This window comes from Diadema antillarum, unplaced genomic scaffold (assembly GCF_040938485.1).
Source record: "Diadema antillarum isolate AM-2024a unplaced genomic scaffold, OU_Dant_1.0 seq00000051_RagTag, whole genome shotgun sequence".
Classification (NCBI taxonomy): Eukaryota; Metazoa; Echinodermata; class Echinoidea; order Diadematoida; family Diadematidae; genus Diadema; species Diadema antillarum.
In genome coordinates, this window is record NW_027271160.1 from 22,740 (window position 1) to 44,532 (window position 21,793).

The 21,793-nt window shown below is 36.4% G+C and overlaps 1 protein-coding gene across 1 annotated transcript in view; it reads left to right on the top strand.

Annotated features, from left to right (window-relative positions):
• Positions 1 to 6,823: 6,823 nt before the first annotated feature.
• Positions 6,824 to 21,793, top strand: part of LOC139725603 (SH3 domain-binding protein 5-like) — a 29,338-nt gene continuing 14,368 nt past the window's right edge. The window contains exons 1-5 of the mRNA XM_071636694.1: positions 6,824 to 7,008; positions 15,132 to 15,194; positions 16,049 to 16,177; positions 18,642 to 18,824; positions 20,705 to 20,835. Coding sequence (XP_071492795.1) covers positions 6,949 to 7,008; positions 15,132 to 15,194; positions 16,049 to 16,177; positions 18,642 to 18,824; positions 20,705 to 20,835 — 566 coding nt within the window. The 5' untranslated portion in view covers positions 6,824 to 6,948. The remainder of the gene's footprint in view (positions 7,009 to 15,131; positions 15,195 to 16,048; positions 16,178 to 18,641; positions 18,825 to 20,704; positions 20,836 to 21,793) is intronic.

Genomic DNA, 21,793 nt, shown 5'->3' on the forward strand with positions numbered 1-21,793 from the left:
ATGAACTTTTTCGAAAAATCATATTTTTGCTTATTTCTCCAGGTAGGAAGATTCAATTTTCATAAAATTTGATATGAAAGTTATATAGAAGGTACCAAGAGTATAAAGCAGGGGTCAAATATAATTGTTGATTGGTACGTTGCCATGGCAACCCAAAACTAAGGTTTTTTAGTTGAAGTTAGTTACAGGAGGCTATTTTCCAGTTTGGAAGATTTGAATAGGTACAACTCATCGACGGGATGTAACAAAGTTTGAAATACTTCTGATTAATGTTAAGTGGTATGTTGTCATGGCAACCTTTAGATTTTGGTTAAACTTAAAGGAGACTTTAGAACTGCCATGAATTTGAAGAGATTTCCATCAGGGATTGGTATGATTGATCAACAAAAAGTCGCCAGACATAGATTTTTCACCTTCATTGACATGTGGATTGAGTGAATGCAGCAACAATAGTAGAACACATCAGTGAGAGTTTGAGGAAAATTGGACAATCTGTTCTAAAGTTATGGAATTTTAAAGTTTCTGCTCAGTCACGGCTGGATGAGAAGACTACTATATCTTGTGATGTCACATGTGTACAACGATATAAAGAGAGACTAAGAAAATTCCACATATTTTCACTTTTCTCGCAAAACAAAAGGATACTCGACTTCTCTCTTTCAGAAGGCGGGGGGAATAATATTACCCTTAATATACGTCAGTAGGAAGTCGAAGAAATGTGAACTTTATTCAAAAAGTATAGTTTTGTGAAATTCTCTTTTTATTTTCCTTAGAATGTGCGCATATGACATTATACAGTGTGGTAGTCTTTTCATCCAGCAGTGACTGTGCAGATATTTAAAAAAATCATAACTTTTGAACGGATTGTATGATTTTTTCCAAACTTTCTGTGATCTATCCTATACTAATATTGTTGCATTCATTCAATCCACATGTGCATGAAGATGGACTTGTTCTTTAAGGACAGATTCTGAAAGAGCAGACTCTAAGCTTTAAAATGATGTATCACTCAATTCAAATGGACTCCCTAACCTATCTTAATAATTATACTGGAAAGAAAGCACACACTCTGGATACGAATGAACTGAGAAAAGAAGCTGCAGGGTCTATTAAAGCGTTTAATCTTTACCAAGCTGTATAGCTGTACGATGAAAGGGACAAAACACAGGATGTAAGCCACTGGAGCAGCAACAATGAAAGGGTTATTGAGTGTGTTTTATTAACACATTCTGTCCATGATTAATGCCAACTTTTAAAGCAGTAACATTATTCTACTCATTCTATCCATTATTATAGTGAAGAGTGTGCAGAGGATTTCAAGAAATGAAAAGGTGCCTCTTAAGACATACCTGATCATTCTACTCCCCTCCCCCCCCCAAAAAAAAAGTTTGTAGAAAAACTGCTGAAAACACACTTTCCCATTTATTTTACGATCCCATAAAGTATAATGTAGAAGAATAATAGCTCTTTCAGAAAATATGAAAAACTCAAGATTGAATCGGTTGACCGATTTCACCTTTTTTGAGTCTTCACATAAAATCAAGGGGTGCGATTTTCTGTTCGTTGTGTGATGCATGTTCACATATTCTGATGTTAGGAATTTTTATTGACAATAAATGTCTGAAAAAAATATGTTTTATTCCCTTGGTGTCAATTCTGGTGTTTCATTAAATTTACGATCTGTGCGACTTAGACTACATAATCTTGTCAAGAAAATGAAAAAAAAAAAGTCCTGGTTGTATACTCATGCTTTGCTTGCTATAACCAGTGACATTTCATCTCATCATTTGTATATACTTTGGCAAGATGTAGAACAGAACTAGAATAATTATTTTAAACTTGTACAATATACATGTGATGTCACATACACTTCATAGCTTACCATCTGATGAATTTTATATTTAAAAAAAAATTATAAAAACAGTTGGCTCCAGCTGTAGTTTACTATTGTGTTTTCATCATTGTGGGCTACTGTATGTGATACTTTGCTTCTAGCACAATGTCTAGAGCAATGATGTCACTTCGTGGTATTTTGCACATGAGTTCTTCATCTTAGTGTACACCTCTTGCCATTTTCTTGAGAGACCGATCAGCTTCAAATGTCTGAAATCCGTGCAATTTTAAATTTCCTGTTTGTTCACAGAAGAGGCACATACAAAATGTACTCCTTTATTCAAATCCTGACTTCTGGCGATTTGACCGTCTCATGTCATTATGTTGATCTCCTTCTTCATCTTTTCTTTCCCCCTCCAATTTTCATTTTAGTTTGTCATTATAAATTTTTGATGATAAGAACGATGCCACAAGGCATTGTTTCTCACAAATGCTTCAACTGCTCCTTCAGGTCCAAAATTTACATCAATATATTTTAATTCAAAAATAAAGCATACACCTTTTTATGCATTGAGTCCTCTTTTTTGTTGAAAATTAAAGGCAAAAACCCAGCATTAGCGCTCTAAAGTTATTCTTAAATGTGAGTTAGGGATAGAAAGAACCTCTGTGAAAAATTGAATTATATCGTCATTGTTCAGTATTGTTCACAACACAAAATGAGAACAATATTTTTATAATAAAAATGTTTCCAGACTAAACCGTCCGCAGTTATGCTTTAATGAGAAAAATACTGATATCTCCTTATATGTTTGCCTTGATTGCAAAAACTGTATATAGATTATGGTAGGATGTCTTGTGATACAACAGACCAACACATATGCATGAAATGTGATATCCTGAACATTTTTTTTTGAAATCACTCTCCCAAAAGTATAGGACCTTTAAGTTTTTCTTGTGTTTGTTCCTGGCAGATTACATGAATGCTCCAATCCATGATGACCTAAAGGGAATTAAGGAAATTAACATGAATATACTGAAATCAAACTACAGATACTGATAACTTACTTCATTCTTCTCTCCCCACCCCATCCCCTTCTTTTTGTTTTCTTGATATAGATCTAGCTGACTTAATAATTGTCATTATGTAATATCATCTTCAATTGACAAGGCGATAAAACTTAACAATCATTTCATTATGTGCTGGACTAATAGGGTTAGTTGAACTATTGTTTTTAATAACATCCCACTCCCTTTGGATAATGTGAACCTATCAAACATTGCTTTGAGTTTTGAATAACATGTCTATATATAGCTATCAGACCCAAAATATTCAAACCACTTGGAGTCTTTATGAGTGAAATTACAAATATAAATATATTTTTAAAAATATTCAAATTGTCTCAATTTCACATCATCTGTGAAAAAAAATTAAAACTTTTTAAACATTTGAATAACCCCCATAAGAAATAAGAAACACATAGAGAGCACAAGACGTAGTGAGGACTATAAAAATTGCTTACGGGAACCGGGTGGTCTATATAATAATTATGCGCTATGGAATTCACACAATCTGGGAGGAAATGGGTGGAATTTGTTTGGAAATATGTAGGGCAATACCCAAAATCTTAAGTTCTCAATGCAATATGCAGCTCTCCTACTGGTAAACTAGTGGTACTGGGAGAAAAAAATGAGCTTTGACATACATCCTACCTGGTTCAGTCCTTGCCCAAGATTTACAGTATCTGAGCCAGAGTCACACGTCACTCTTTGCCATTTTTCTCTACAGGAGGTAGACAGTACTAAAAAAAAATCCTTTACCAGTTATAATATCAAATCATTTAATGAAAAGGTGCTTAAGAAGACTGGACTGTTCCAACAAACCTCCCTCATGTCTGCAACACAAACTAACCACCTGTTACCACAGGAAAACCAGTAAAAACCATTTTCTTATTTGTTGAAATGTTTGAATATGGATGTATATGCATGTAAATATTTGATATCTTTTCATTTTTGAAGCGCCATGAGCACTGAAAAGTGGACCTGTGCGCTATACAAGTAGCCACTATTATTGTTATTATTATTATTTTAAAAAATGGTGTATTATTGTAAACATGCAGATAATATGTTGTGTAGTGGGTCTGAATTTTAAGACTAGCAACCTTGTACATTCCATTGCATTGTACAGAAACCCGGCAATTAATGCCCTGTGTAAAGTCTTTAAATTCAGACTTTATTGTTATGTACAAATTAAGGGTATTTTCTCATTTTTTTCTGTTAGCGGATTTCTTGGAGCACCCCCTAATTTTGATCCTCATACATACTTACAAATGTCTGAGGAAAATATTACACTTTTGTCCGGCGTGTCACGATTATCAGTATATTTGTCGCTAAGCTACCCCACTTAGTACTTGTAGAGACCACGCATGTAGAGACAAGCAAGCTGAGATTTGCTGAACCACGTAATGCCATGGCCGGAGATTTCATGGATACAAATGTAGAAGATCTAGTTATTTTGCGATCCATCTGATATTAGACTTCAAGATTTCATCATTACACTACACCGATTTCTTCTTTGTGCTATTATGTTTGCTGTAGGGCCTATGTTTCGTATAGTACATCAGTAGCACTTATTTGTTCATGTCGCTATTTACTCACTGAACTGCACCATGTTGAAAATATTCTCATGATCCCGGTTTATAAATATGTTTGTATTACGGGTAAACACTGCTTGTGACCAGTTTTCCGTACAGACCGAATCATACTTATTGGCATAGAATAATGAATGGTTAGATCGATCGAAAAACTGCTGGCACATCTCGAGTAGGGGGGGGGGGAGCGAAAATTAACCCAACAAATATGAGCTTTAAAAGCCAAAATATAGTAATCAAGTTCTCACTAGGGCTTAAAGGTCATCGGATTTCGAATTTGCTTGCAAAGACACCTTTCGAAAGATCGATGATACGATGAGATGCCGATATTTCGAGAAGGGGGGGGGGGGCAAACGGCGAAGGAATTCTACTATATAGGGTCAGTGTTTAAAGGCTCTGTGAAAATTTTATGAGAATTTTAATTCTGTTGTAGTGTTCAAAGTACTTAATTTACAATACACAAATCTTGCAAATAGGGTCTATGTTGAGAGAACCCAGGTATACAGCAGCCTGGGCGAATTTATCCACTGAAGTCAAGATAGTGATGCATTATGTACGTATGGTACCTTATAGAGATGAAGGGCTTTGGAAGACAGGATTCAGTGCATGTTATTTTTTATTTCTAAATTGTTTGTATTACAGTATCATCCAACCTGGACTCTGAACAAAGTTGTTTCTCAAGAGATATTATGTTACAATTCCAGCCTAAACTCCTAAACAAAGCGCTTTATAATTTCGCATTGGTGCCAAAGGCTACTAAGGGGGCGTGTACGCTGACGTTGAAACCGCTTAGTGCAATGAGATTGTTTATTGATTTCGGATACGACACTGTATGTATTGAGCTGCGTCACATCGCATAATATTATGACAATACTCTTCGGCGTTCGAGAAATCATTATCAAGACCTCTCGAAGTGCATTTTTTAAATTGACAGATCACATCCTTTTTGTTTGCTTATTTCCATATATTTTTGTACCTGTTTATCTATTTCATTTATAATAATCATATATACCTTTGTATTCAAATGCTATAGCTTTATATATCTTTCCATGTTTATCTATACCTGCCTTCTTATTCATCAAGTTTATTCCTTCATGCATATTTTCATATAAAACATGTATATGTTTATTCATTTACTCATTTTATTTCATTTTCAACTCTTTAAGCACGAATGAAGATGTCGATATGAAAGTTCAATTTCACACCATGTTCGCGTCACTTCTTTCTCAGTATATACTTACTTTAATTTGTCCCACATTTCCCCTTTAATGGTGGTAGGCCTAAAGTATATTACCAGTCCACTGTTAAGTAAAAATCCAATTGTGAAAACTGATGGATGAAGTTGAGAATAATACTGTTTACCGGTATCTCTCACTGCTTTAGAAATTGTGCAAAAATTCAAATGCTCCTCAAACTCCCTTAAAGCAGCAGTATATACCAAAATATCTTAAATCATTATACAATTTTAATGTAATTATGTTTACCTATTCTTTTGTTTCCATAGAAAAGTGAACTAACAAGGAGTCGAAACGTTTTAAAGAAAGTGTGGGCAACCAATCAGTAAATGCTCCTGGAAACATGATGTACACTATTCAGAATCTTTAATAGGCCTAATTGAATATAATACAAATGAGCCAATACAATCATTTTTTTTCCCCCAAACACAACACTTGAAGGCATAAGGATCGGTATATCTGAACATAATTGAAATTTACGTTTACAATGGACTGTTAACAGACTGAAAAAAAAAAGAAAGAAAAAGAAAGCACGTCGATTGGGAGCTATTCAGGATAGTGGAACAACAATGATCTGACTGAATAATACTTGTATTGTAGGATTTAAATGCAGAAGGCTGTCTTCAAATAAGCAAATAGCTTAAAGATACGACAGCCTTGGGTGCGGGGGCCTTACAAAACATACATCATGTGTACTTAACGAAAAAAAAAATTATTAACAAAACAATATTAATCAATGTGTTAATGATGCGATTTTCAGCAGCCAGCTATGACGTCATTGACCTCACTTGGCATCTAATCCTTGCAATGTAGTCTCTCGCCAGCCAGCTTTCCACGCGACAGAGCGTGCCTGTCACCCCGAAATTCGCGCTAGACGCTGTCGTGACTGGCGGGGACGGTGTCTCGGTGTCCTGGTGTCTCTGCGGTGGTCAGCTCCTGCGTCAGAAGAGAATGGTCTTCCTGGAGGAAGTTTGGCTTCATCAGGAATGACACTCTCAACATGATGCTTACCAGAGCAACCAGTTCACCTTCTGAACACAGCCGGAAAGACACGTTTATCCTGTGGTGCTGAATAAAGTTTTCCTGAATCCGCTACACCGTTTCCGAAGGGAAGTTAGTGGAAGGAAAAGGAGAGAGTAGAATACAATTATTGTAACATTCTCAGTGAGAGTTGCCATTTCCCCATCTGTTTGCGGATTTGCATCCTTAAGGACTTGACAAGCTCAGCAAATATGTCTGACGTCGAGTGTGACCCAACAAGTGATTGCACCTTCTTGGATCCTCGCATTCAGGTGAGTTTATTTCACCCTGATGACCACACACTTGTTACTTTAACATAGTAGCCCATGGTATACTTTAATTTACCAGCTAGCTGATCTCGACGAGACACCACAACAAGTACGCATGATAATACATGTTTGACTATTTTTTTACTCTGTACGAGTCTGGTTTTTTTTTTTCTATCTAAGGCTAATCATTATTTCTGTAGGCTTACATATCACGTACCATCTTGATTTTCATCAAAACAGGTTGAAAAGGACAACTTTTTGAAATTGCATGAGCAAGTAAAGTAAAATATTACTGTGAAAATGACTTCATGTATCGAAAGTATATTGCAATGTTGCAACTATATAATAGTGCATCATTTTACCATAGTGACAAATACACTTTTTATTCATACAATGAATTCATAATTTCGTGAAGAAATGATTTTTAGGACTTTTGAGGAGAAATGATTTTACCGCGCTTATAGGAGGCCTAATTATGTTCATTATTTTGCCATTATAATTGCTCAATACTGTTCTAGATTTAATGCAAGAACATTTTGCGTTCTCGTCACCTGATCATTGCTGGCTGATGCTTGTGTTTTATATAGGAAATTGATGTTCAAATTACGGTACAGATATTTCATTCTTGACTTCAGCTATAAGTCGACTTTTGCTTCATTGTTATCTTCGTGAATTGTTCTTGTTTTTTCTCACTTCGCAAGTTCGGACTTAGATCAATACACAAGCCTGGATTTCTTTATAGTGTAAATAAAAAGAAGGTACAACTATACTTTGTTTCGAATGGCACGTATGTATACACTGGCGCCGATGTCGTGTCAAGTGTCATAAACTCAATAACGTGCACGTGCACTTGGCTCACGTTTTGGGTCCATGCTGATGAACTGTACGAGATAATGGATGCCCGGGCATTTATTTATGAATAAAGATTAAAAAGCGACAAGAACGCAAGAGTGCAGACGCCATTTCGTTACACCGAGGTATTAGTAAACCTCCTTGGCGAAACTGCAAGGAGAACGATTGTTAAACGTCAGCTAATAACAGAGTCCAAGTTATTGAGGAGGCAGGGGCTGCGAAACGAGGGTTAGGGTGGGGGTGTTGAGGGTTATGTGCGATGCAGCCTTCCCCCCCCCCCCTCCTTGCAAACACAATTACAATCATGATAAACTTTTTGATCTTCAAAGATAAAAGAAGACAAAAACTCAAAAATGGGGGGGGGGGATCACAACAAAACCCACCACTCTCCGAGTGAGGTTCTTCCCGGCGAAAAGGGGGGGGGGGGGGGGGTTCAAATGACATTTGGCCCCCACATACACACGCACACGCACACACGTGTACACACATACACAGATTTGATAAAGAACTTTCAACTGAAGAACGTGAGATATCGTGATAATGGGGAAAACATAATCATAAAGTTCATTGAACTAAACGTAGCGTCGTAAAGGGCACCTCTAAGTGCTCTGCTTGATCACGTGACATCAGAGTTACTTGCTCATCATATATATATATTTTTTTTTTCATAAGTGAGATTTAATTTAGTCAGTCATCCATTCATTCATCCATGCAGTCCTCACTTCACTCATTTTGGGCGATACGTAATTACAATCATGACCGTTAACGAAATCAATAAATGAAACGTATGATAAATGGTAGTGATCTGACATTAAAAAAAAAAAGAAATACATGTTTGGATTTGAACTTATAATTCATGCTCATATTATGATAATGTAAAAGAATAGATTGTAGTCGCGATCGATCGAAGTACACTGTCCAAAATGATTATCAGTGTAGTTATAAGGGATATAGAACACGCATTGTACGGCAGATGCATGCACGCGATTATCCGAATTCATCATTATGCACAATAATCTGCTCCAAAACCACATCAGCATGCATGATGATTTCAACGATGTCAGAATACTGTCAAACACATGATGGTGTGTTTGGTACTCACGTTTCGATATCATGTTCATGTATATTTACTAAAAACAAACAAACAAACAAACAAACAAACGAATATTGTCTAGCATCAAAAGTATATGTCTCTGTGTTTTTAAAGAAAGAAGAGAGAGAAAAAAAGGGGCCCTATACAATAAATTTGCCCCAGACAATACTGACATAAATATAAACATTTATAATAAATCTTAAAGGTAACAAACAAGAATATTATAGCTCATAATGGAAGTTTCCACAGGGGAGCTCATACAAAATAACTCCACAAAGGAGCTTATGGAAATATTGATTATTGAGTGATATTTTAAAGTTATGTATATACTGTTACAACTTTTTGAAGGTTGGCAAATGATGGTATAGTATAATAATGTTGGACAACATGCTGCTATTCATATTGTCTTAAATGTCATTATCGTAGACCTTGTCTGGATTCAATTGTCTAGATGGACTACCTTTAGAATATTCTAACTCTATACTTCAGTTGAGAGGTTTACCCATAAGGTACAAGCTTAGGTATATGCCACTCTATGCTTGATTATCGTGGCGATTGAAAAACCACACAGAACCATGATTGTCCGGTCTAACTGCAATTCTATCCCAACAATCCCTGAGCAGGGGTAACAACTATAATATACACATGCAGTGAGCTGAGCGAGTATCGGAAGGAAATGGAATCACTTTCACTTTTTTTACAATGGTTCCGTCTAATGGACCCGAACAGAGATGATGAATACTATCAAGCATGCATGAGTCACAATATTTCGGTTCACTCAGGGAGGTGAGACCACCTCCCTGGTTCACTCCACTTTACTTCATGAAAGTATGTCGTTGTGAAAATAAAACAAAACATAACATAACACAACAGACAAAAAAGAGCAACAGATCAAATCAAAACAAAACAAAACACAAACACCCAGCAGCTTGCAATTATACAATGACGGTAAATATTGAAACGAGAAATGTTATAACAAGGGTGACATGGAATTTCTTTTGAAGCATTAACGATATTCTTTTTTTTTTTCTCAACTGAAGCATAACTTTTTATTTTTTTGCCAGTATGCTGCATGCTTATCGTTTTCTGTATCATTTATCCTTTGCAAAGTCATGTGATAAAATGTTTATGATACAATTCCTGATTTATTCTGTGTTATGTTTTGTTAGAAAAAGAAGAATGAAAATAAATGAATTGAATATTCACTTATAAAATTCTTTGCTCTGTAACAAAATGCCTGGTTTCAATTTTCATTTGATGTAAATCGATGCTCCCTTCACTTTGTTCTTTTTGTGTAACCTTACTTGTGTTTGGACTTCATTTAATATTGACTGCTGTGGAGATAACAAAACTAAATAGCACGATGACAGCAGTCGCCTTCATGATGTTAGAACCCATGCATCCTGTACCCTTGCGTTACACAATTTCAATGACGTCGAATGCTGTTTTGTGTGAGAATACTGAAATTAAAGGGATTGTACAGTTTTGGTTGAGACCTAATTTCGAGTTTCTAACATTTTTTGATGAAATAATGAGAAACCTCTTATGAAATATGAAAGAGCATGTAATTTTATCAGGAATTCAACGTTTATTTGATGAAAATTGGTTTTGAAATGGCTGAGATATCAAAAAAATAGTGTTTCTAATAAAGTGTGGGACCCACACTTTATCACGATCGCTTTGTTTTACTTTGTTTTTGGATGTTTCAGTCATTCCAAACACGATTTTCATCAAATAAACTTTGAATTCCTCTTAAAATGGTATTAACATGCTCTGTACTACATCATAAGTGTTTTCTTGGTACATGTATCTCGCAAAAAGTTAAAAGCCCAATTCCCATCTCCACCAATACTGTACTATCCCTTTAATCGATGGACTCTGATGCTGTTACTAAGTCTTATAGGCCTTTTTTTTTAGAACAGCCTTTGTGCTGTTTGGAGGTATACAGCAAGCAACGTATTTCAATCAGTTTTTACATGGGGTGTTTCATAAAGCTGTTCTTAAAGTTACGAACGACTTAAGAATGACTGGCAATCAGTTCTTGTGCTGAATTATTGAAATTCTGATAAGTATAGCACATCGGAACGTGTGCATGGAGCATGAACTCCTGTGTTTTCATAACACAACATTGTGGAACCAACTAACAAAAGTAATATAGAGCGCGACGATACAAGGGCATGTCATAATAGAATCATAATCATGTAGTCATAATAGAGATTGTATACTAATCTCTTTAATCGTAATACCATAGCCTTAACTCTCATGATCTGTGGATCGCTATCACGCAGTATCTCAATAGACACGCCATCATGCCATTGATATGGGAATGCGTGTCTTAAATTATTATCTCCAAGAAAATTGTTTAATAAAGACTGGACTTGGAGGTGTATTACGGTGTAATAATTATTCTGGAATGGCGACATTGTTATCTTGGAAATATTATTTAGGTTGGTGAGGAATCTTGCAGTCGCGGTTGAGGAGGTGATCTGCTGGAAATGCCAACGTCATCCTTGTGTTCCTTGCTTGTTTGATTAGCAAGTCCAGCCATCCGTGATTCAGATCACGCTCTGGTCATGCCTTATATTCTACATGTGCTGATAATGTTATCAGCATGCACAGCAATAGATCGTGGGGTGGCATATGTTATATAAAGTAAGGACTGCATTGGTATCTTTTCTTTTTTTGACGACCTTTCATGAAAATACGGTCACCACCTAATGTACGATCCTTAACAGGGCGGTTTTTAAACCCTTCAAGAGATTAGCCAGTTCTGTTTCGACTTGTTATAACATAGACCACAACGTTGTGTAGAGCTGGTATTGAATATAATGGAGACAAAAAGGAAACCAAGATTATGTTTAAAATTAAGTTTATGAAATACCTATATACTCTGTCTATACACTGATTCAATTTCTAATTTCAAGATATTGCAACTGCATGCATCTTCCGCTTGAATTTTTTTTTTTTACCAAAGTTAAGTGCAACATATACATGATACATTTTGACCGCTGCATTACTGATGTTACTCACAAAAATAAAGAACCTCCTGTTGGATGCGCTATTAGATGGACTGACAAAGCAAACAGTCCTAGGTATGATTTCTCCAAATATCTCAAAGCAAAAATGAATCCAAGGTGATTTTTCTTTTTGTGTCCTAACTATACACAAAATTCAACAATTATCTATACACAACAATTTCGTCACCATGACATGATTCAATATACTGTACATCCAATGTAGTATGTACAGAAAATAACTAAAACAGTAAATTTTTTTTTTTTTGGAATCATTATCGTTCGTGTGTATGATACACTGGTGCTTGTTGCAAGATCAGTTTACTTTATTTGCACATTTACCTTTCAAATGTCGTGAGAGATCAAGAGGATCGTCACAAAAGAGAACTCCTCTTCTGAAAGTATAGAGGGCCTACCATCTGGACACTAGATTTTGAGTAATTGGTCAAGGCTGAATGTCAAGCAAAGTAGTCTTGAACGCAGACTAGCGTCATAATAGAGAGAAGATTCACGGTACTGCGCTGTCAACACGGATGGAGCAATAAAACAAGATAATTCTAATCAGGGCACTAAGGTCGGATTTGTGCAAACGCTCGCCTTGGCTAATACATGTATTGGTAATTTGGTAGCAAGGTTTCGTCTTATAACAGGAGCTCGCCTTTCCAGGTCTCCTATGTAAATACACTTTGAACGATTGGGGAGACATTCTACATCATCATAATCAAGCTGTTGCTTACATGGCCCCTTTAATAGTTAACCTTGGGGTCAAACAGCATCGGGAGAGAATAGATTTACCTGATATCTATACGTTGCAACAGACTGGTAGAAAAACGATTTTCAGTCGATGCGTATCTCAGGATCGACAAACTTCCTTGAAGTTTGTCGATCTTTTAGTTTACGAAAAAACGTGTAGGTGTAACAGCGATGAAATATGGCGTAAAATAACGACATTTAGGTTTGAATAACAAATAATGATACATATAATTTTTTTCTGACTGTGTGAATTTCTTTTGCTTTCCTACGCCCTGGTAAAAAAAAAAAAACAAGCAAAAGAAAAGACAAACAAACGCGGGTGTATTTACATCATTAGACATGTGAGTGTCTGCATTATACTTTTTTAAATCTCATAATTTTATCTCCTTATACTAATATCATTATGATAGGAAAAAATAAACATATAAAGAAGCATTGCTATACCTATTTTCATGTAAAGCTCAGAATGGTAAATCAGCTTATCGCACTCCATTTGTTACAGTTATTCGAGAATTAGTAAATAAAAACAAACTTTGATGCATTCTTAGCAAAACTTTGCTCTACCATTCAAACAATTCTTGCTTCCTCTCACATAATTTTCTGCAATCGCATTATCGTAACCTTACATAATATTGAAGGAGACAACCCCTTTAAAAGGTAGCACAAGCCTTATCGGCAGCACGCATCGCGGTCACGGTTAGATATGAGCTCAGCTCTCCAAAACCTGACAAAATGTCAACATTTGATTTTATCTACACAATGTATGTATAGTGTGATTCGGATTGGGATGTATTAATATAGCCTACACTGCGTCTTGCTATCTGCCCTGCCCTTTGATGAATTGTTTGTTTAAACTTCTCACTTTTTGTCTGTCCTCTCTCTCTCTTTCTTTCTCTCCCTCTCCCTCTCCCTCTCTCTCTCTCTCTCTCTCTCTCTATATATATATATATATATATATATATATATATTATATACATAATGTTATACTTGCAATTTTAATTTTCTGAAATATGTATATAATTATGTATTCTACATGCTAATGAAATATGTTGACATAATATGTATATACCCATTTATCTCTCGTGATATGCAGATGCAAAATGATAACTTTTATATGTATAATCACAAAACCAGGATTTTGAGAATGATCTCATGTAGTGATTAAAAATCATTGATTTCTGACATAATCTAAAGGCCAAATTTTCATTTTCAATAGACAATACTATAGTATTGGGGGGAAAAACAGAGTCTAAAATGTATCGTCTATTAAAAATGTAAAGCTTATAAACACAAGCTTCAAAATAAAGATCTAACAGGACCGTGTTTCTACATATCCCTGGGTGCAGCACAATTATTTTCTTTACATTCACTTACTGAAACTATATAGTCAAACAGGGGTATAACATTTACTGGTAGTTGGTTAATGAGAAGAGAAACTGACCATGTTTATCATTAATTCTCTTTGGACCACCATCTCAAAGGGCATATTAGCCATTGGGTTCAAACAGCCGGTTGCTATGGTAATGACACATATTTTATACACTTATAGTAAAGTCCATTTCTGTACGAGGAACACAGCTTGAAATCACACATCACAGTCCACAATATATATAATGATATACCTATAGATACATATAGGACCTATGATATATATATATATATATATATATATATATATATATATCATAATTATATACTTCCAACAAAATCATCAATCATAAAATTATATGAAATGATGCTCAAGTCAAACATCTAAATGAATACACATGTATATCTCTGTTGCGGGTTTTTTCAGGCGGTGAGCGAACTCTTCAGATAATCTAACCTTGATCTGAATGGCATGATGTATCAAACAGTATGGATAGCAAATGATAATAATTATTATCAGACATGCTCGACGAGTTAACTCTATATCAGTGTTTTATCTATTTTGTTATTTTGTTTGATTTTATTCCATTCTATATCATATCTGAATCTGATTTTACATATTTCATTTATTTCATTTCGTTTAATTTCATTTCATGTTATTCCATTTTATTTTAGGAAGCTACCATCAAAACAAAAATATTTCCTTCAAATACATTATGATGCATTTTTCGAGAATATACAGACAGTCTATAGCTGATTATTCCACATGCAAAGGGAAACAAAAATGGCAATGTATAGTCAAGACTTTGAATATTCTTGATGACGTCTCTTCTTTCATTGTTGCACCATATTGTTTTTAAAGAATAACTATACGTATATGCTTGTAAGTTTATGAAATGAATGATCGGATTGTCAGAATATAAGAAACATTTTAGATCTCTCTCTCTCTCTCTCCCTCTCTCTCCCCTCTCTCTCTCGCTATCTCTCCCTCTTTCTCTCTCTCTCTCTCTCTCTCTCTCCTTTCTCTGATTTCTTCAATCTTACAGGAGGAGCTGGAGAGGTTAAACACAGCATCTGCGGAAATAAACCGTCTTGAAAAGCAACTAGACGTACGTATAATGTGACTGAAGTGTTAACGAACACCTATTTCGTAACATCTAAGTTTTTACGTAAGCTTTCACGTCATGTCACGTGGTACGCTTACTCAGTATATCATAATTTTGATATGACACTAGAAGTGTCACACATGTACGGAATTGATGACTTCGTAATGAATCTGTTGCGACATGCTGTAAAGGCTATGAAATTATACAAATGTATCCTTCTGCATTTCATATAACCAATTCATTCGGCACATGACAAAGGTTGCTGTGTACATTGTCCAATGAATGTATTGTTGAACTCGTGTACCACTGCATAGATTCCTAACAATCATTTATATTATCATAATTTATTTTTCGTTTATGGTAGGAGACAAAAATACATATACACCTTGATATGTTTACCAAAATATCTAATAATAAGAGTTTACTGGTATTGTTGATATTCCCCTATACCCCTTCGTGTCTCATACGAAATGAACAAAAGTTATTGTAAGCAATGGTGACATCAGTTCTATCCGTGACGATTCAGTGAATAATAGCTATTTTCACCTATAATTTGTGAAAATCTGATTTTCGTTAGTAGCTCATACGAGCGACGTCATTTCTGATTTTTTTTCATAACGCAAACTATGATTATTGAAGATCACTTATAGAGATTTATAAAAATGGCCATTATCATGAAAGCGATCTAACAACACTGATTTATAATCACTGATAGGCCCCAGAACGAACATTCTCCTCCAAGCCATTCACGAGGCCAAACGTAACGAGTCTCGACTATATTCATAGATATCCCAAAATAGTAAGGGACTCAATTTATGTTTTCGACCTTTTTTTTTTTCTTTCTTTACTCGTAACAGGAATCTCGACAACAATTTCGTCTGACTCTCACGAAGTCGTCCCAGACGCTCAACGAGAAATTAAAGAAGTGTCGGAAGTCGGCCGCCAAGGCGCAGAGTTACTATGAAGCCAAGGAAATCGCAAACAAGGTGAGTTGGATGGGATCATCCCACGAGCCCTACACCCACGAGTCACACGACCCACGAGCTCTTACATTGACAAAAGGTCCACGAGTCATACAGCCCATACGAGTCATAGCAATTTTCACGCGAGTTCACGCTAGTTAAAGTTAGCGCTATAGCTCAGCATGTCATCACTCGAGACTACTGTATACAACTCGGCTTAGTGGGAACGTATAAGCTATACAGCCCACGAGTCATTACAGCCCATGAGCTCGACTCACGAGTCCGACACTTGGAGAAATAAAAAGACCCACGTACGAGACCGACACTGTGTACGTTAAGCCCCGTGATGTATAATGAGTGACGGACTCGTGGGCTTTATATTGTTTGCCTATTATGTGTCGGACTCATGGGAATTTTTGCCTCGTGTCGAGCTCGTGGGCTGAATGACTATTGGGCTGTATGATTCTTGCGTGTCGGACTCGTGACGTGCACTCGAGTTGAACTCAGTAGCAGCAGGGCTCATGACAGGGGAAACGCTTATAGTGTTGTGTGGTTGTAATGACTTGATGTCTTTTATGCTCTCTTTTAATTCTTTTCCTGCGCGATGATCCTGTTCCGGAAAAACGTAGGGCCTATAGCTTTGCGTGCCTGGTGGAAATAAAAAGGAAACAATCGGATAAGTCTGTGACATTGCTCAAGGAAAACCGCAAACGGTCCTACCGACGGAAAACTTTTTTTTCTTTTGTTTATTCTCTTTCGTTCCTGTAGTTTACCCACAAATTCCTTCTGAATTGTTCCTGCTTTTTTATGTGACTGTGTGTGCACGTTTCTGTTCTGCAGGTCTCTGTTGACTCGCACCATTATACCCGACAATAGCTTGTAGTAGTAATATTTTACTAAACGAGAGGTTATGCTATAATGTCCACCGTTGCCCTATGAACAAATGGTCACCAGTGTAAAATGTGTACATCTCTGTTTAGTGTGGATTTCGGTGGACGATGTCCCTTTGAAACAAAACTTTGACATATGCTGAGAAGACTTTATATATCAAACACTGTACTTACTGAAATATTGATAGTTTGGGCAATGTTTAATGCATAATAATGACTAGCTTTAATGAATACAAAGCGGTTAGATGATTGGTGAGTGCATGTCAGAAGGTTATTATTGCCTCACCGGTATTGATGTTGTTTGTTGTCTCTTTTATGAGTGTTGTTGTAAAGAACACATTAGATCTTTGCGTTTGTTTCATAAGGGTTTTACAAGCTGTTTTGTCGTATAGATACTTGATTGTGCCTCACAGCTATTTATATACCCGCTTCATGAGGTCTTGCCTGTAATAATCACAGTTTTCTCATTATGGAACAATCAGCTTGCATATCAATAATCGTTTATTGCTCCGTAAGGTTGCCACTAACATCTGTGTGTGTGTATGTGTGTGTGTGTGTGCGTGCGTTTTCCAATAAAAAATATCATTAATATGAGTGTATTCATATATATATTATTAATTGTGTTCATGAGTGAGTGAGTGAATGTGTTATCAATGAGAGATGGAGAGAGAGAGAGAGAGAGTGAGAGATATCAAAGATCCCAGAAAGTTATAGGATCTTTGGAGATACAATGCATAGAGAGGAAATGAGGAGATGGGAAGCGAGAGTTCCCACAATAATATCTTTACAAACTTGTAATATTCTCGTCAGATTCACAGGAAAGTCGCTAAAGCGAAGTCTTGGCAAACAAAGTGTTGCCTATGAGTCAGAATATGGTCTTTATTCAGCGTGTCTCTGCGATCATTAAATATTTGAATTTTCAGCTCCTCCTGTGTCTACCACGTCAAAAAGCAAACAATAGCCCACTGTATAGATAACAAAGGACAGAAATAATAACTGATCGTCAAAAACCGGCTTGGCAGGAGACTTTGTTCTGGTTTCGAGACGACACCCGAATCACTATTTTGATGGCAAAGTGCATTTTAGCTTCGAAGTGACCCCAAAGGAATATGGATTAATAGTTATCTCAGCCTTGGTCCACTATAAATGGGGAATGTATAGGCTTACATAATAATGTGCATAAATTCTATCTTGCGGTATTATTCAAGCCTAGCCTCCCCGGTGTCACAAAGCTTTTTATTGTTGTTGTTGTTTGTTGTTTGTTTTTTTCTCAGAGGGCCCTGGCATTTGAGACATAAGAGACAGTTGCGATTAAGTGAAACCGTGTTCATTTTTAAGGTTGGAGTGATGACTCTTGATTTATTAAAGCTATTATTGTAGGATGATGATAAAAATAATGATGATGAGGAGGAGGAGGAGGAGGAGGAGGAGGATGAGGATGATAGTGATGATGCTGACTTTTTTATTTTTTTATCGTTGTCATCATTACTAATACATTGTATCTCTTTGTTATCAGTGTGGTAGTTGTTATGATTATCATCATCATCATCATCATCATCATCATTATCATCATGACTTCTTTTCATGCTTTCCTGCAGGCCCAAGAGAGCGCCCAGGAGGCAGCGCTGCGCTACAAGCGCGCCGTGGGAATGTTCAGCGCGGCCAAGGAGACGATAGCCATTGCCGAGGAAGCGGCGATCACCTCCACGGACGGGACGACAGAGCGACGGAGACGATTCGACTCGGCTCTCCAGGAAATGCTGAACCTATCAACCATGAAGGTACGTCAACTATGCCTCGCTTGCCTCAATCCTAAGTATGAAACCCTCTCAAAATACGGAAAGGAGCACTAATTTCTTGATCCTTCGGGAGCTTGGAGTGCCGATTTGGCACAGAGTAAACCCTGCAGCTTTGAACACACTGTCCAAATTTCCTTGCTCATAACGGCCCGAATTCACGAAGGTGGTACAAAATAATGAAACCATGGTTTAAACCATGGACAAAAACCATGGAGCGCCAAGTATCGCACGGAATATTTCGTTACGAAATTGGTCATTTCGTCGACAAAATGACCGTTTCGTTATCGAAATTATCATTTCATGGATGAAATGTTCATTTAGTTACAAAATTTTGTCAGTTCGTTACAAAATAATAATTTTTCATCGACGAAATGACTGATTTCGTAACGAAATATTCTATGCGACACTTGGCGCTCCATGGTTTTTGTCCATGCATGGTTTAAACCATTGTTTCATTATGTTTATTTTGTACCAACTTCGTGAATTCAGGCCAAAGGGTTAAGGGTTAAAGTACGATTTAGTCGTGTTACGTGTGTGTTCCAACAGACGCGAATGAATGAAGAAAGTCTTAAAACAGTGAACAAAATCAAACGAAATAATGTTATAGTAGGAGTTTCAAGAACCTCAGATTTGAAATAGGAAAGTTATGGAAGTTCAGTTTCATTTTGTTTGATGAAAGAGTGATAATTGTTAGCAACAACCATAAAAAAATGATCATCATCAATTAGATGTCGTCATAATGAGGCTTCAAAAAGTCTTTTGCAATGACCTTTCGGAATCTAGCAATTCATAAGTGTGAAAGGTCGTCTCTGTCTACCAAAATGTAATTTGCATGGTGTTCAAACGGAAGATAGAGTTGTGAGTTGATAATGTCATTACCGCATCTAATATCAAGATAACGGTAATCACAATAGCAATCATCGGCATCGTAGTCATGGTATATAGTAGATCGATTAATGTAGTCATTGTAAGAATGATGATAATAATCCAATTAATTGATAATTACAAATTCGTGCTAACAAGTCGGTGGAAAAGAAGTAAATAGAAGGCAAGCGTGATATTTGGAGTCAAAAGATATGAATTAGATATTTCATTCTTCCATTCAAAACACATTTTCATCTTGCTTATGTGACTATGGAAAAACACGCCTATATCCAGGAAATACCTTAACACCACCTTAAATTCCTGAACGTGATCCATGATGCTTATCGTGTTTCCTCTGTGCATTTAGGCAACTTAACTCCCAATACGGAATTCAGCTGAGTTTATTCATTGACAACGTATACTCGATTGTTTTTTGTGCTTTAGAACATAATAATATGCAGCTAATATTGTATTCTTTATCCTTGTAATCTTGAAACTTATGAAAAGGAGAAGGATGACAAATAAAATCGATCTGCATAATCTATGAAATAACGCAAACAGTTTATTTCAAGTCATCACAGCTATTTACCCAGTACATGCCACTGATGTTGCTTGTATACTAGGACGCCGTCAAATGAAGTTCACAAAGCATTAATACATGTACTGACTTCTCACCAACAAACTGCGTGACAAGCAGCCATGACTCGATTCGATATGGATAATTCATGCTGCAATCCTTCTTGCAATAAATGAAAGTGAATTATGTGACGCTCTGTTATCATTGCACACAGTATCTGTTGTCGAAGAAAGATCACAATACTGGGAATAAATTAGGGCCTATTATGTATGTTGTTTATCCCATTTCATCAGTCTGGTGATGCTACATTACATATCAACGCATGCAACAGGGTTACGATTATATGTCGTTATCGGTGATCTTTGATCGTTGTTGCTGACGAACATCCGATAACATTCGTTACATTTTGTCCTTGTTTTAGCTGAACGCAGCCGAGAGAGAAAGAATAGAAAGTCAGCAGGAGCATGAAGAGCGCTCTCAACGGTACATCGCCGCACAGCAGAAAGTTGACCAACTCTCTAAGAAATTCAAGAGATCGATCGCAAAATCGGCGTAAGTATTCTTGTATTCCCAAATAATGATAATAATTATGTATTGTCTATTTCAGTTTCTTGATCCAGTGGATGTATAGACAGGAATAGCAGTTCGATGATGGTGTAGACACCTGGTACGTCTACTTTAGATCTGAACACAATTTGTAAATCATTTTCAGATGTTCTTCCTGATCACTAGACCAAATGATTATGATTGATTTCACAACTTTGAACCGCAAAAGATCCATGTCAGCATTTCAGAAATTCGCTTTTTAGCGTAGACTGTCGCCCGATTTTTATCCTCCAGATAAATTCAAATTACCGTCTGTCACATGGGTTAAACCAGAGTCGGATATAATCACACATGCCACTTACTGATCTAGTATCTCAACCAATCTGTAGTGTTTATTCGAACACAACAACCCTCAGGACTTCACAACTTCAAAATATCGTTAACTTATATCTCATCAACTGAGTTGCACATTCGTGTACACGAATTTTGATTCTCAAATCCATACACAAGTACCTTATGGGATATCTCAGGTTCCTGATATGAACCTGCCGTGATATCTTTACATCAATAACCACTCCGTCGCCCTTACTACTGTTACAACTGTTGCAGTACGTTGTTACACCACTTCTGCAACTCACCTTTCACTTTTTAGGGCGAGTATGGGACCTAGCTAAGTAACATGGGCTAGTATACTCATGTTTTACACGATTCGATAACACTTGTAACACTTCCTCAAAAAAGAAGGGGGGTAGAAATTATAATTGTAACTATACACGCGGGTAATCGTTACTCCATTAACATCTATATACCACCCCCACTTATATGGTCCTAGTGGTACACATGAAGCGACTAAATATCCTACTGATATATCATTAAGTGTTTAACTTGTAAGTTATCTATGTTATCGAACAACAAAAAATATATATATTCACTCAACCTTCTCCAAATGCTACGAAAAGAGCAT